Below are 13,776 nucleotides of genomic sequence, written 5' to 3' on the forward strand. Positions count from 1 at the left end.
CCGAGGAACGGGAGGTTCTTCTGAGGACCTAGGGCAGCGGCCTGTTTGGAGAAGTTGGAGCGGGAACTGGACACGGAGGCTGAGCGGTCGTCTGAGGGAGGGAAGCCTGGGCACGAAAGGAGTCGGGGACTGGCTTCGAGGCTGGGGCTGAACTCCGCGGCACGGTGGGGCCTAAAAGAGCCAGGATTGCCCCCTGGCGTCAGAGATCGGAACTGCACCCTTGAAGGAAGGGCCTGTATTCCGAGGAAGCCGCGGAGCACCCAGCTGGACCGCAAGTCTGCCTTGTCCAGCGCTCCGCCTCCAGCCGAGAACTCCCGAAGAACTTCCGGCTCCCTCCCTCAAGAACCGCCCGGCCCAGGCCCTGGCCCGCCCCCCGCCCTCGCCCCGCCTCCGCCCCGCCTCCTCCTCCGTAGCCCTTGCCGCGCCCCCGAGTGGCCGGCGGGGGTACGTTCCTGCGCGAGTAAAAAACGCGGGGCTCCGAGAACCCGGAAGTTACGTTATAGGCGCGCGTCCCGGGGGCGGGAGTCAGCTGAGCTGCCTGGGCGAGGTTGGGATCTTCTCGAATCGGCTAAGGGGAGCCAGTGATCTTTTGGGGTGTGGAAGCGGAGTGTAGGACTGCGCCAGATTCAAGGGGGAGGGCCCCCAGTCTTCTCGCTTTATAAGGCGAGAACGAGAAAATCCTCAGGATTTTAAAGAGGAGGAGTGGGCGGCGGATTACCACAATCTGTCAACAGATTCTCGTAGAGGCTGGGGAGACGCAGTTTCCAATCCAGGGCGACGGGGATCCCTGGGGGGAACCCTGTTGCAATACCTGGGCCCGGGAGGGAGATCCCAGAGACCGGGCACCATGGCGTCCATCCTGGATGAATACGAGGACTCCCTGTCCCGCTCAGCCGTCTTGCAGCCTGGCTGCCCCAGCGTGGGCATCCCCCACTCCGGTAAGGGAGGGGAGGGCGCCGCTCACCTGGCACCTGCTGGGGAGGATCGGGGAAGTAGCTCCAGGAGGTCCAGTTCACCGCCTAGAGGTGCAGTCCAGATCCAGGCCCCTGAATCTCCGCAGGCTCTCTTGGCCCCCAGCTGGAGGGATGGTTGAAGTTTGAAAGAGCAGCCTCGTGATCTAGGCCCTGCCACTAGGGTCCTAAGAGGAAACTGGGACCCAGATAAGGAAGTGGCTTGTCTACAGGGCCACAGTTGAGAGAACTGAGAATAAGCTTGAAGGCTTCAGCCAGAGCCTATGCTTTTCCTACCAGGCCCCTTCTGGAGGCGGGAAGAAGAGAGTGGTCCAAGAAAATGGTTGAAGGGGAGTATTGTAGGGGAAGGAAGACTGGTCCTAGAGGGAACTTTGTCGCTGGACAGGGAAAAATGCAGTTATTTTAGGCCTTTACTAGATCTGGGTGCAGTCTGGTGTTGAGGGGAAATTTTTTAGAAAGTGAACAGGGTTGGCGGAGGGTTCTGAAGTGCTGGGATATTTTGTGCAATGGTAAAGATACGAGAGCAAAGGTGAGAGAGAAAGAAGCTTCAGTTTAATTGGCACTGTTCCCCGGGGCTCTCACTGCCTGCATTTTTCTGGAAACTCAGTGAGAGCCTTACTGCATGGGCAGGGAGGAGGGGAGGGGAGGGGGTGATCAGAATACTTTAGTTGAGCTGGGATTGCTGGGCCCAGGACTGATAAGGGAGAATATCCAACCTTTTCCCCACATTACCATTGGGAGCGGGTACATGACGGTGCAGCAGCAATCCATGGGTTCAAAGAATCCACCCTTTATGGCTGTCAGAGGTGTGAGAGTAGCCCAGGACCCTAATGTAGAGGTGATTAGCAAACTACCTGATACATTGATATTAAGCTTTTAACCAAAGGCTTGGGGTAGGGATATGTTGGGAAGGTGAAAAGGAAACATTTTTGGTTGCCTCTCCTTGTCCTTCCTCCTCCACATTTTCCATACCTAACGTTTAATTCCCTCCTTCCCTGTAGGGTATGTGAATGCCCAGCTAGAGAAGGAAGTGCCCATTTTCACGAAGCAGCGCATTGACTTTACCCCTTCTGAGCGAATTACCAGTCTTGTTGTCTCCTGCAATCAGCTCTGCATGAGCCTGGGCAAGGATACACTACTCCGGTGAGTGAGGGCCCAAAAGGCTTAAGAGTAGGGACTGAATTAGTGGTATCTGGGGCCTAATTAGTGACTAGGGCTTTTCTTTCACTCTGGACAGGTGAAACAGTAGATTTGGAATTTTCCAAGAATATCCATTCCCTAAGAGAATTAATGCAGTGTAGTAGTAAAAATCAGGTAGACCTGGATCAGATCCCAGCTCTCCCACTTACCAGCTAGGGAATATTGAGCAAGTCACCCAGTCTCTGAATGTGTCCCTTCACCTGTTAGAGATAGTACCAGCCCACACACTGGTCATATTGATCAGGGGAACTGTCTAGAGTCCTAAAATAAATCCACTGTAAATGGAAATAATATATCAATAAAATTAGAAATACATACATACATACAAACATAAGTGGAAATAATATATAACAAAAGTATCAGCAGAGTTGTTTATCCAGAATAATTATTGGAGATAAAACAGACCTAAGCCTCTATATCACAAAAAAAAATTCAAAGTGGGATAAGTATATAAATATTAAAAGTAAATTAGATATTAGGGCGCCTGGGTGGCTCAATTGGTTAAGCGTCTGCCTTTGGCTCAGGTCATGATCTCAGGGTCCTAGGATTGGGCCCCGTGTCAGGCTCCCTGCTCAGCGGAGAGCCTGCTTCTCCCTCTCTGCTCCTTCCCCCGCCACTTCCCCACCCCCAATAAATAAATAAATAAATAAAATCTTTAAAAATACAAAAATAAACGATATCAAGAGAATATTTAATGGGGGTGCCTGAGTGGCTTAGTGAGTAAAGTGACTCTTGATTTTGGCTCAGGTCATGATGTTGGGGTTGTAAAATTGAGCCCCATGTCAGGCTCTGTGCTGGGCACAGAGCCTGCTTCAGATTCTCTTTCCCTCCCCTGCCTCTCCCCCCCTCCCTCTTTAAAAAAATAAGTTAATTAAGATAAAAAAATAAAAGAACACATAATAAATGTCTTTGTTCTTGGGCTGAAGGGAGATCTTCTTACTCAAGCTAGAAAATCCGCTAGGAAGAAGACAGATATATTTGACTACACAGTAATTGCTGTTATGACCAAAAAAAAAAAGTTTTGAGAGGCACCTGGTTGGCTCAGTGGGAAGAACATGGAACTCTTGATTCTGGGGTCGAGTTCGAGCCCTATGTTGGATGTGGAGTTTACTTTAAAAAAAATAATACATAAAAAAAATAAAAAAAATTTAAAAAGGGGCACCTGAGTGGCTCAGTGGGTTAAGCCTCTGCCTTCGGCTCAGGTCATGATCTCAGGGTCCTGGGATCGAGCCCCACATCGGGCTCTCTGCTCAGAAGGGAGCCCGCTTCTCCCTCTCTGCCTGCCTCTCTGCCTACTTGTGATTTCTCTCTCTGTCAAATAAATAAAATAAAATAAAATAATAATAATAATATAGGGCGCTTGAGTGACTCAGTCAGTTAGGTGTCTTTCTTGATTTAAGCTCAGTTCATGATCTCAGGGTTGTGAGATCAAGTCGTGCATTGGACTGGGAATGGAGCCTGCTTAAGATTCTCTCACTCCCGGGGTGCTTTGGTGGCTCAGTCAGTGAAGCGTCTGCTTTCGGCTCAGGTCATGATCCCAGGGTCCTGGAATTGAGCCCTGCGTTGGGCTCCCTGCTCAGCAGGCAGTGTTCCACTCCCTCACCCTCTTGTGCTGCTCCCCCGCTTGTGCTCTCTTTCTCTCTCTCTTTCCAAAAATAAAAAAGATTATCTTTCTCTCTCTCCCTCTGTCCTTCCCTCCTGCCAATCATACACTCTCTTTCTCTCAAAATAAATAAATAAAATAATAATTAACTTTAAAAAAAGCATTTGAATCAGGCACGATCAAAAATGGTGGGAAAATGATGTTTTTCCATTAAGGCTGTAGATTTTTTTAATCCTATTCCTTAAAAAGTCCTTAAAAACTAGTAAGAAAAAGGAAAGGGGAGGGCAAAGAGTATAAACCAGTAGTTTACAGAAGAGGAAGTCTACATTTCTAGTAAACATCTAAATATATTTTCAACCTTTGGAAAATAACAACAAGGTACCATGCTTTTAACCTATCAGATTGACAAAAATTACAAACAGTAATTTTCACCATTTCACCCTATGGGGCTGGTGAAGAGACACAGGAATGGACTTTGACACACTGCTGGTGAGAGCATAAATTGCCACCATCTTTTGGAAGAGTAATCTGGAAGCATTATTTGTGGTAGGAAAAACTGGACACACACTGAATGCCCATCAATAGGAAAATGATAAAATTATGGTTGAGCCATAAAGAGACAAATTAGGCAGTTCTTGAAACTATGAGAGCTGTATCAGTTGACATGGTGGAACATTCAGGAAATATTAAGTGAGAAAAGCAAGCTATTAATATGCATATACACACATATAATGACATGAAGAGATTTTTGTCAAAACATAAAAACAGTGACAAAACAACTCTGTTGTAAGCATGGAGAAAGACATTAAAATCAGTTTTGTCTGGAGAATGACAAGTTTGAGAAGAAAATCATTAACTATACATCTTTGCTTTGATTCTTTGGTTAGAATGAGGGTATAATTTGAAAAGAATTTAATAAGGGAAATATAAACAGGAGCTTTCCTCAAGGTTATCCTGAAGACTCATTGAGCTCTACTAGGTGAAGCTTGTGGCACGGTGCTAGGTATACAGAAAGTGCTCAGTAACCATTAGCTACTGTTTGTTGTTCGTTTTTACCCCAGCAGTCTGGGATACCCCTGCCAGTCTTCCCAGAAGCATTGCACCGCTACTGAGCAGAGGAAAAGACTTTTTGTTCAGTGACTTCTCAAAATGAGGTGGCAGAATTCTCAGAGCAGAGGGTTCTTAAGGAGGCCCTGTATGTATGTCAGAGTTCCCTTGGGATCATATGCCAAATTTTATGTGTGTACACAGATTTCAGGGCAGAGAGCCTGTGGCTTTCATCAGATTATAAAGAGGTCTGTGATTCCAAAAAAGGGTCTGCCTTCTCTGGAGTGGTTCTGTGACTCTTATCTTGACAGCATTGACCTGGGCAAGGCCAATGAACCCAACCATGTGGAGCTGGGGCGCAAGGATGATGCCAAGGTTCACAAGATGTTTCTGGACCACACTGGTGAGTGTGGGGGGGGGGGTTGTCTGGGGTTGGACGGGTCGTTGAGGGGAGCGCAAGTCACCGCCCGGTGCGGGGGATCAGAGAGTGGTGGGGGCAGGGAGGAGGCTGCCCGTGGGAATGGCTGCCTTCAGTAGGGTGCCATGCTCTCCCCCTTTCCAGGCTCTCACCTGCTGATTGCTCTGAGCAGCACTGAGGTCCTCTATGTGAACCGTAATGGGCAGAAGGTACGACCACTGGCACGCTGGAAGGGGCAGCTGGTGGAGAGTGTGGGCTGGAACAAGGCACTGGGCACCGAGAGCAGCACGGGTCCCATCCTGGTCGGCACCGCCCAAGGCCAGATCTTCGAAGCGGAGCTCTCAGCCAGTGAGGGTGGGCTTTTCGGCCCTGCGCCAGACCTCTACTTCCGCCCGTTGTACGTACTCAACGAAGAAGGGGGTCCAGCCCCTGTGTGTGCCCTCGAGGCCGAGCGAGGCCCTGATGGGCGTGGCTTTGTCATTGCCACCACCCGGCAGCGCCTCTTCCAGTTCATAGGGCGAGCAGCGGAGGGAGCCGAGGTTCAGGGCTTCTCTGGGCTCTTTGCTGCCTACGCGGACCACCCACCCCCATTCCGTGAGTTCCCCAGCAGTCTGGGCTACAGTGAGTTGGCCTTCTATACCCCAAAGTTGCGCTCCGCGCCACGGGCCTTCGCCTGGATGATGGGGGATGGCGTGTTGTACGGAGCCCTGGACTGCGGGCGCCCCGATTCCCTGCTGAGCGAGGAGCGAGTCTGGGAGTACCCAGAGGGGGTTGGTCCGGGAGCCAGCCCGCCCATGGCTATCGTCCTGACCCAGTTCCACTTCCTGCTGCTGCTGGCGGACCGCGTGGAGGCGGTGTGCACGCTGACGGGGCAGGTGGTGCTGCGGGATCACTTCCTGGACAAGTTTGGGCCCCTGAGGCACATGGTGAAGGACTCCTCCACGGGCCACCTGTGGGCCTACACCGAACGGGCCGTCTTCCGCTACCACGTTCAGCGGGAGGCCCGGGACGTCTGGCGCACCTACCTGGACATGAACCGCTTCGACTTGGCCAAAGAGTACTGTCGAGAGCGGCCTGACTGCCTGGACACTGTCCTGGCCCGAGAGGCCGAGTTCTGCTTTCGCCAGCGTCGTTACCTGGAGAGCGCCCGCTGCTATGCCCTGACCCAGAGCTACTTTGAGGAGATTGCCCTGAAGTTCCTGGAGGCCCGTCAGGAGGAGGCCCTGGCTGAGTTCCTGCAGCGAAAACTGGCCGGTCTGAAGCCAGCAGAGCGCACCCAGGCCACGCTGCTTACCGCCTGGCTCACCGAGCTTTACCTGAGCCGGCTTGGGGCGCTGCAGGGTGATCCTGAGGCCCTGAGCTTATACCGGGAGACCCGGGAGCGCTTCCGGTCCTTCCTCAGCAGCCCCCGCCACAAGGAGTGGCTCTTCGCCAGCCGGGCTTCCATCCACGAGCTGCTGGCCAGCCACGGGGACACGGAGCACATGGTGTACTTCGCTGTGATCATGCAGGACTATGAGCGCGTGGTGGCATACCATTGCCAGCACGAGGCCTACGAGGAGGCCCTGGCTGTGCTCGCTCGCCACCGTGACCCCCAGCTCTTCTACAAGTTCTCGCCCATCCTCATCCGTCACATCCCTCGCCAGTTGGTGGACGCTTGGATCGAGATGGGCAGCCGGCTGGATGCCCGGCAGCTCATCCCTGCACTGGTGAACTACAGCCAGGGTGGCGAGGCCCAGCAGGTGAGCCAGGCCACCCGATACATGGAGTTCTGCGTCAATGTGCTCGGCGAGACGGAGCAGGCGATTCACAATTACCTGCTGTCGCTGTATGCCCGCAGCCAGCCGGCCTCGCTGCTGGCGTACCTGGAGCAGGCAGGCGCCAGCCCACACCGCGTACATTACGACCTCAAGTACGCGCTGCGGCTCTGTGCAGAGCACGGCCACCACCGTGCCTGCGTTCACGTCTACAAGGTCCTGGAGCTGTACGAGGAGGCTGTGGACCTGGCCCTGCAGGTGAGCCGATGAGTTACGACCCCATCCACGATGGGGTTGTGGAGAGCCCTGGTGTCAGATGTTGAGGGTTTGGAGTTGGGGGGGGGGGGGCCCTGTGGCTAGAGAGTGCTGGCTTCTGTGGAGAGGAGCTGTGATGCAGAGGTTAGAAACAAGGATCCGAGGTCAGGGTTTGGAATCTGGTTCTGCCGCTTGCTGTGCTGTGTGACCTCAGACTGATTTCTTACCCTCTCTCTTTGCCCCAGATTGTTGGGCCGCAAATGACATAATGTTCTAGTCACTTCCCTCCTAAGGTGGATGAGAGTAGCATATAGGAAAAGGGCTCAGAACGGTGCCAAACATACTGCTAGTGATTGCGTTACAGTCACTACGGCTGGAGGGGAGAGGGCTGAGTTATGTTTCTTAATCACGAGTTACCACTTGCAGAGGATCACAGGAAGTGCTGTTTAAAATGTGAATCCCTGGGTCTGGACCCAGGACTTAACTGAATCAAAGTCTGAGGGGGGGCCCCAAAAACCTGTATTTCGAATATGCTCCCCAGGTGATTTTTAACATTTTTTAACATTTTTAACATTTTTTAACATTTGCCAACATCAGTGTCCCCCTCAACCGAAAGTACACTGCTTTTACAAAGCAGTGCTAGGGACAGACGCATCACTGAGACAGGTTCCTCTTGGGGCTTCTCCCAGGGCCCAGGTTCACCCTGGGCATCTGTGTCTCCCCCAATCTGTCCCAGTCTCTACCTTCAACCCCTACTGCTCACGATCTCCCTGCAGGTGGACGTGGACCTGGCCAAGCAGTGTGCCGACTTGCCAGAGGACGACGAGGAGCTGCGTAAGAAGCTGTGGCTGAAGATCGCTCGGCACGTGGTGCAGGAGGAGGAGGACGTGCAGACGGCCATGGCCTGCCTGGCCAGCTGCCCCCTGCTCAAGATCGAGGACGTGCTGCCTTTCTTTCCGGACTTTGTCACCATCGACCACTTCAAGGAGGCCATCTGCAGCTCTCTCAAGGCCTACAACAACCACATCCAGGAGCTGCAGCGGGAGATGGAAGAGGCCACGGCCAGCGCCCAGCGTATCCGGCGAGACCTGCAGGAGCTGCGGGGCCGCTATGGCACCGTGGAGCCCCAGGACAAGTGCGCCACCTGTGACTTCCCTCTGCTCAACCGCCCTTTTTACCTTTTCCTCTGCGGCCACATGTTCCATGCTGACTGCTTGCTGCAGGCTGTGCGGCCTGGCCTGCCGGCCTACAAGCAGGCCCGGCTCGAGGAGTTGCAGCGGAAGTTGGGAGCCGCTCCAGCCCCTGCCAAGGGCTCCACCCGCACCAAGGAAGCCGAGGCAGGGGCTGCCACGGCGGGGCCTAGTCGGGAACAGCTCAAGGCTGACCTTGATGAACTGGTGGCCGCCGAGTGCGTGTACTGTGGGGAGCTGATGATCCGCTCCATTGACCGGCCCTTCATTGACCCCCAGCGCTATGAGGAGGAGCACCTCAGCTGGCTGTAGGAAGGAGGGTATCACCCTGCTGGGTGGGCAGGTGGTCTGGGGCACAGCTGCCCCCTCTTGGGAAGGCCACATCATGGTACACGCTAAGTCGTCTGGAGACCGCTGGGCCATGACGGTGTTGTGGAGAGTGGAATTAGAGCTGTCGCTTGCGAGGTGTCATCTGTGAGCACGTTCTGCCGCTGTCCGTGCTCCTCTTGAGAGCTGCTCTTAAATCGGGCCATCTGCCTGCCTCCCAAGAGAGGGCCTCAGCCTGGAGGAGTCAGAATTCTGACCCTGTTGCCATCCGCCCTCCATCTAACAGCCCTGTTTTCCTCTCCACGGCCCACAGACATCCTGTTCACCTTCTAGAGTGAGAGTACCATTCTTCTTTTTCCCTCTGTGACCCTTCTTCCTCAGAGGACAGCCTCTCCTGTGTCTGCCCCTCGGTCCCAGAGTGAAAAGGCAGCCCCTCCCCGTCTTGGGCATGGAGGGTGGGGAAGGAGGTGCCGGTGTATACCTTCTGGGGCTCTGGGTGAGGGTGCCCTGGGGCAGAGGGCCTCGGGGTGGGGTGGGGGATGGTGATGGGGGTGGGGCACATTAAACAGCCTGCACTGCACTGGGGGCTCTCGAGTTGATGGCTTTGTGTCCATGTTGGCCTGAGGGGCGTGTGGGTTTTCTCCAGGGGTGCTATGGTGCCACAGGGTGGCTGCCAGAAGCCTGAACTCTTTCCAGCCTTGGCCCTCACTCCTTTGTCTGGAGATGTGACCAGTTTTGTCATTGTTGTGATTTTTCTCACTTCCTTGTCCCAAGACTCCATCCTCTCTGGCTCTAGGCTTCAGCTGGGCGTGATGATGGCCCACTGTCCTCTCAGACCAAGAACTATTTTTTCCTTTGGCCAGCAGGTGGTGCTGCTCCCCACAGAATCCTCCTCACCAGGACTGCTGGGGGGCACTGATTTCTTGTCACTTTCTCCTTGGTCTGTTCCTCCCTAGTGTGTTCTGGGAAACTGCACTGCCTAACCATGAATCTAAGCCCTCATCCTTCCTCCCTCCACTAGCCTGTATGCGTGTTAGATTTTGCTCCTCATCTAATTCCCATGACCGACCCCCACCTCCACATTACACGTTTTTAGCTGCGGCTACCCTAGAGAGCCCTGCATTGAGGCCTTCCTGTGACATCAGAGAGCAGCACCCTTTGCTCCATGGACTGGGGTTCACAGTCCACTACTGGGCTCTATAGGTGTGGTCTATCAGCTGCCCAGAATAAAACAAAGTAACAAGTGCGTGTTCCTGGAATCAGGCTGAACACCTCCCCCTACCCCACCCCACCCCGCCTGGGTGGCTGGTGACTGCAGGCTTTTCTCTCCCTTGCAGAGTAGCCCTCTTCCAAGATTTTTAGCTCCTGCAGTCCTGGTAGAGTCTTGCCCTTCTGAGTTCCCTAATCACTAGAACAGGTGTCTCTTTGTGGCTTCTGCCAATGGTCAGGCTAGAAACTGGCCGTCTTGAATGAACCTCAGACTTTCCATCTTCTGCCAGGAGCAAGAGGGAGCAAATGTGGAAGGGGCTGGTAATCTGGGTGGGTAGAGAGCATTCTAACCCTGTTCCTTCTGTTCCAAGATTTGGAGGGCTCTTGTTCCTCTTCCTCTTCCCATGTGGCCTAAGGCTCCCCTCATACCTAGACATGCCCAGTAGAGAGCTAAGGGGTACTGTCCCCCACTGTCCGTATCAGTCTAAACTTTGACCTGCCACTTGCATAGTCACTTGCTTAGAACAGCTTGGGTTGTCTGTCGTGCCTAATACATGTTAGTTAAACAAACACTGCCCTATTGCTCCCTCCTCCCAGAGGACTTGGCTAAGACAGCCTGGGATGCCCCTGCCCCCTTCTGTCCTCTTCCCAGCCTGCCCATCTGGTCCTAGGCTGCTTCCTCTTTCCTGGAAAAAAAGCCCCAGGCTTCCTTGGCACTGAGAGAATGGGGTTCCGTCGAGTCAGGGGAACGGGAAGCTACAGCTCTTAGATCCCTGGAAACCACGCAAGGCCTAGAATGGAGGGGAGAGAGAAGGCCCTCAGGGCCTTGGCCCTAAGCCTGGGGAGGGCCAGAAGGGGGTGTGGCGGGGGAGCAGCTGTGTGGGCAGAGACCAAGATGAATGAGCTGCTCCTGGAGCTGTCACTGGAAATAGGAGGAGTGGCCACAGGCAGTGACGCTGAGAACAGGGCAGGAGGCCTGTAAACAAGGAAGCCACCTGGGGGAGACTCAGGGCGGTCACTGGTCCTGGAGAGCAGGTGCTTCCTGAGGCGCGCCCTTGAGAGGGCTCTGGGAGGCTGCCTGGCCAAGTCGTCAGCGGGCACGAGGGGGCGCTGTCGGCCGGCTTCCCGAAACCACTGGCTCTCTTACGCAGCTGCACGGGGAGTGGCCATCGGAGGGTGTGCCGGCCCAGCGACTGAGGCCTGGCTTTCCCGCGGGGCGGCCCTCCCTTCGATCCCTAAGGCGGACAGGCCAAGGGCACTAGTCCCGGCAGGGAGGGCACGGGGCTCCAAGCCTGGCCAGTATGGGTGTGAGCTCACTACCCGTGGGACCAATTCTCTCCCTACCCCGCTTCCTCCATCCCAGGGCTCAGGTTGCTTGCTGGGCCCTCATCAACCCCATTGGTTGGGAGGGGGCTCCGAGGCCACTAGGCTCCAGCCTGCCCTTGGCGCTGCCCCCGCCCTGCGTCAGGGAAACAAAAGGTTGGGGGCCCAGAGGGAGTTATCTGGCCCCACCACCACCAAGGGAGGGGTGAGGGGGCCAAGAAGGGCACACCTCCTCCCCACTCCCCCAGCTCCACAGATTCTTCGAGACACTTTCACAGGCGGAAATTCCCAGAGGTCAGAGGAGGGAAATGGTTAATTCCTTTTATTCAATGGGTCCCCCCTACATGCCTCCCCCCAGCTTCCTCCCTCCACTTCCCGCCCCCCCCCTGTGTGAACAGGAAGTGGAGAGGAAAAGGCTCAGAGCAGAGCAGCTGGGAGCAGGAGGCAGGGAGTGGGCGGCAGGCTTGGTGCCAGCCCTGGCCCTCATGGCTGCTCGCTGGAGAACCAGACCCTCTGTGGCCTGGGAAAGAACCTGCAAGCCGGCGGGCAAGTGGCAGCGGAGCCGGGTGACAGCCTCCCATTGGAGTCCCCTCTGTCAACCTGCTTCTAGGTCAAAGGCTGCTACCAGGAGGGCATGAGGCACGCTCTGTCCAAGCCCCAGCGGCCCCGGCCACTGAGGCCCCACCCCCACTGCAGGCCGGGCATCGTGAGGCTGGCAGGCATCTCTTCAGGCAGCCGCCCGGTCCTGGCACTGGCTCCAGCCACTCAGCCCCTTGGCCCTGCCAGTTCTTTGAAGCTCATGCAGTGCTTCCTGTTTGGGGCAGGCGATGCCAGAGCCCCTCCCCCACCATTGTTCTGCAGAGACCATAGGTCCATCTGTTGCCCCATGGTGGGGCCCCTAGGCAGTGCCACACGGGAGCAGCACCACAAAGGACCCTGCTGGCAGCTTTGATTATGTGGCGCGAGGCTGGGCCCCCGAAGCAGGTTGAGGGTGAATGGTGGTCAGAGGCAGGCCCAGCGTGGGCCATGGGACAGGGAGGATGCTAGGTAGTTCCAGTGACAGGGCAGCCAGAGCCCCCAGCTTCCTCCACCTCCTGGAGCATGATGATGATGCTTTTCCTTTGAGACCTATACCTGCTGAAGTCACCAGGAGAGGGACGCCATTCCATGCCCAGTTTCTGAAAGGGAAAACTGAGGCAGACGGGCAAACTTGGGTCTAGGATGACTGACAAAGGGTGCACAAAGTAGGGTTCTTCTCTCCAGGGGATCAGTTCTTCTCGCCAAATGCCTTCCGATTGGCGGCTTTCCTCTCCCTGAGCTGCTTTGCTGTTTCTTGGCATTCACCTTGAAGTAGCTCTTGAGCGGAGAGAAGTCAGGAACCACGGGGTCACTGGGAGGTAAGGGTGGCCCTACGTTGGTGACCAGAAACCAGTGTCCACTGAGAACAAGCCCAGGCAGGCCCAGCAGGAAAAGAGAAAGGGGCATGGGTCTGGCCCCAGGAAAATGGGTGCTGCTCTCGGTTCCCAGTCTGGCTGTAGCCAAAAGTCTGTTTGTGTTTCTCAGGTATATGTGGGGGGAGGTGCAGCTCACCTCCTCTGCCTAATCGTGCAGCTCTGGCTCCAACCTGCTTCTTCCCACAGGGCTAGAAGCCCAGACGTGGTCTACCCCACTTCCCTTACCAGGTCCTCTGGCTTCTCCCCAGCCCAGGACCTGAAATACCTAGACCATGCCTTCCGAAGGTCAGCACGGCAGAGACACCTTAGCTGCTCTTGTTCTAAGAAAAGCCTTCAAGGATGTTCACAGCCCGAAATGGATTTGCTCTGCCTCCCTGGTGGGAGCTGGGCTGGGAGGCCCCCACCCCTATTTACTGTCTTTCCTCCCCCACCCCAGTCTCTCTCAGATGCCAGGATGCTGAGCAACCCAACCGCTGGAAAACCATTGCGGCCAGTCCCTGGTCCTCATCTTCCAGATGCTGAATCTCAGAGGAGAAGTTGGTGGCTGACACGAGGCTCAAGCCAGGATCCTGTCCCTTCTCCATGAAATTCAGTGACCCTGTGCCCATCAGGAGGCAAACACGGCTATAGGCTTCACCGTGCTTGCTCTCCCTCTCCAGCTGAAGTGCTTTGAGCTGACGGGTGGGGAGGTGACTGGAAAGAACAGGTGTAAGTCTCCTCTCTGCCATTTACCAGCTGTCAGTTTAATCATCCCCTCAGAACGTCAATTTCTTTGCTTGAAAATGTGAATAAATATAACAGAACTTGGAGGCTCAGGTGTAGCTTGGACCAGAACAGTATGGCATGTCTGTGTTGGGCCCCTTTTGGCTTGTTTCTCTTCCACTGTCATTCTGTGCCTCATTCCTCTGGGGCTGGGACCCTGTAAGCCCCGTCGTGGCTCTTCCAGCACAAACTCCTCTGATCTCCTCTTTGGAAATCTGAGCAGAATTGAAAAGAAAGAGGCTAGCTTGAGAAGGCTTTTC

General features: G+C 54.8%; 1 protein-coding gene across 1 annotated transcript; it reads left to right on the top strand.

Annotated features, from left to right (window-relative positions):
* Positions 1–509: 509 nt before the first annotated feature.
* On the top strand, positions 510–13,543 carry VPS18 (VPS18 core subunit of CORVET and HOPS complexes). The gene is made up of 5 exons (XM_047737875.1): positions 510–938; positions 1,973–2,114; positions 5,133–5,224; positions 5,384–7,254; positions 8,028–13,543. The coding sequence occupies exons 1-5, from the start codon at positions 848–850 to the stop codon at positions 8,751–8,753; spliced, it is 2,922 nt and encodes a 973-aa protein (XP_047593831.1). The 5' UTR covers positions 510–847; the 3' UTR covers positions 8,754–13,543.
* The last annotated feature ends 233 nt before the right edge of the window (positions 13,544–13,776 follow it).

Source organism: Lutra lutra, chromosome 7 (assembly GCF_902655055.1).
Source record: "Lutra lutra chromosome 7, mLutLut1.2, whole genome shotgun sequence".
Taxonomy (NCBI): Eukaryota; Metazoa; Chordata; class Mammalia; order Carnivora; family Mustelidae; genus Lutra; species Lutra lutra.

Bases quoted from the DNA above. Each gene is read 5' to 3' on its own strand.
- VPS18 (XM_047737875.1), top strand. From the start codon at position 848: ATGGCGTCCATCCTGGATGAATACGAGGACTCCCTGTCCCGCTCAGCC. The intron at 2,115-5,132 runs GTGAGTGAGGGC...TTATCTTGACAG, and splicing joins GGCAAGGATACACTACTCCG to CATTGACCTGGGCAAGGCCA. The intron at 5,225-5,383 runs GTGAGTGTGGGG...CCCCCTTTCCAG, and splicing joins GATGTTTCTGGACCACACTG to GCTCTCACCTGCTGATTGCT.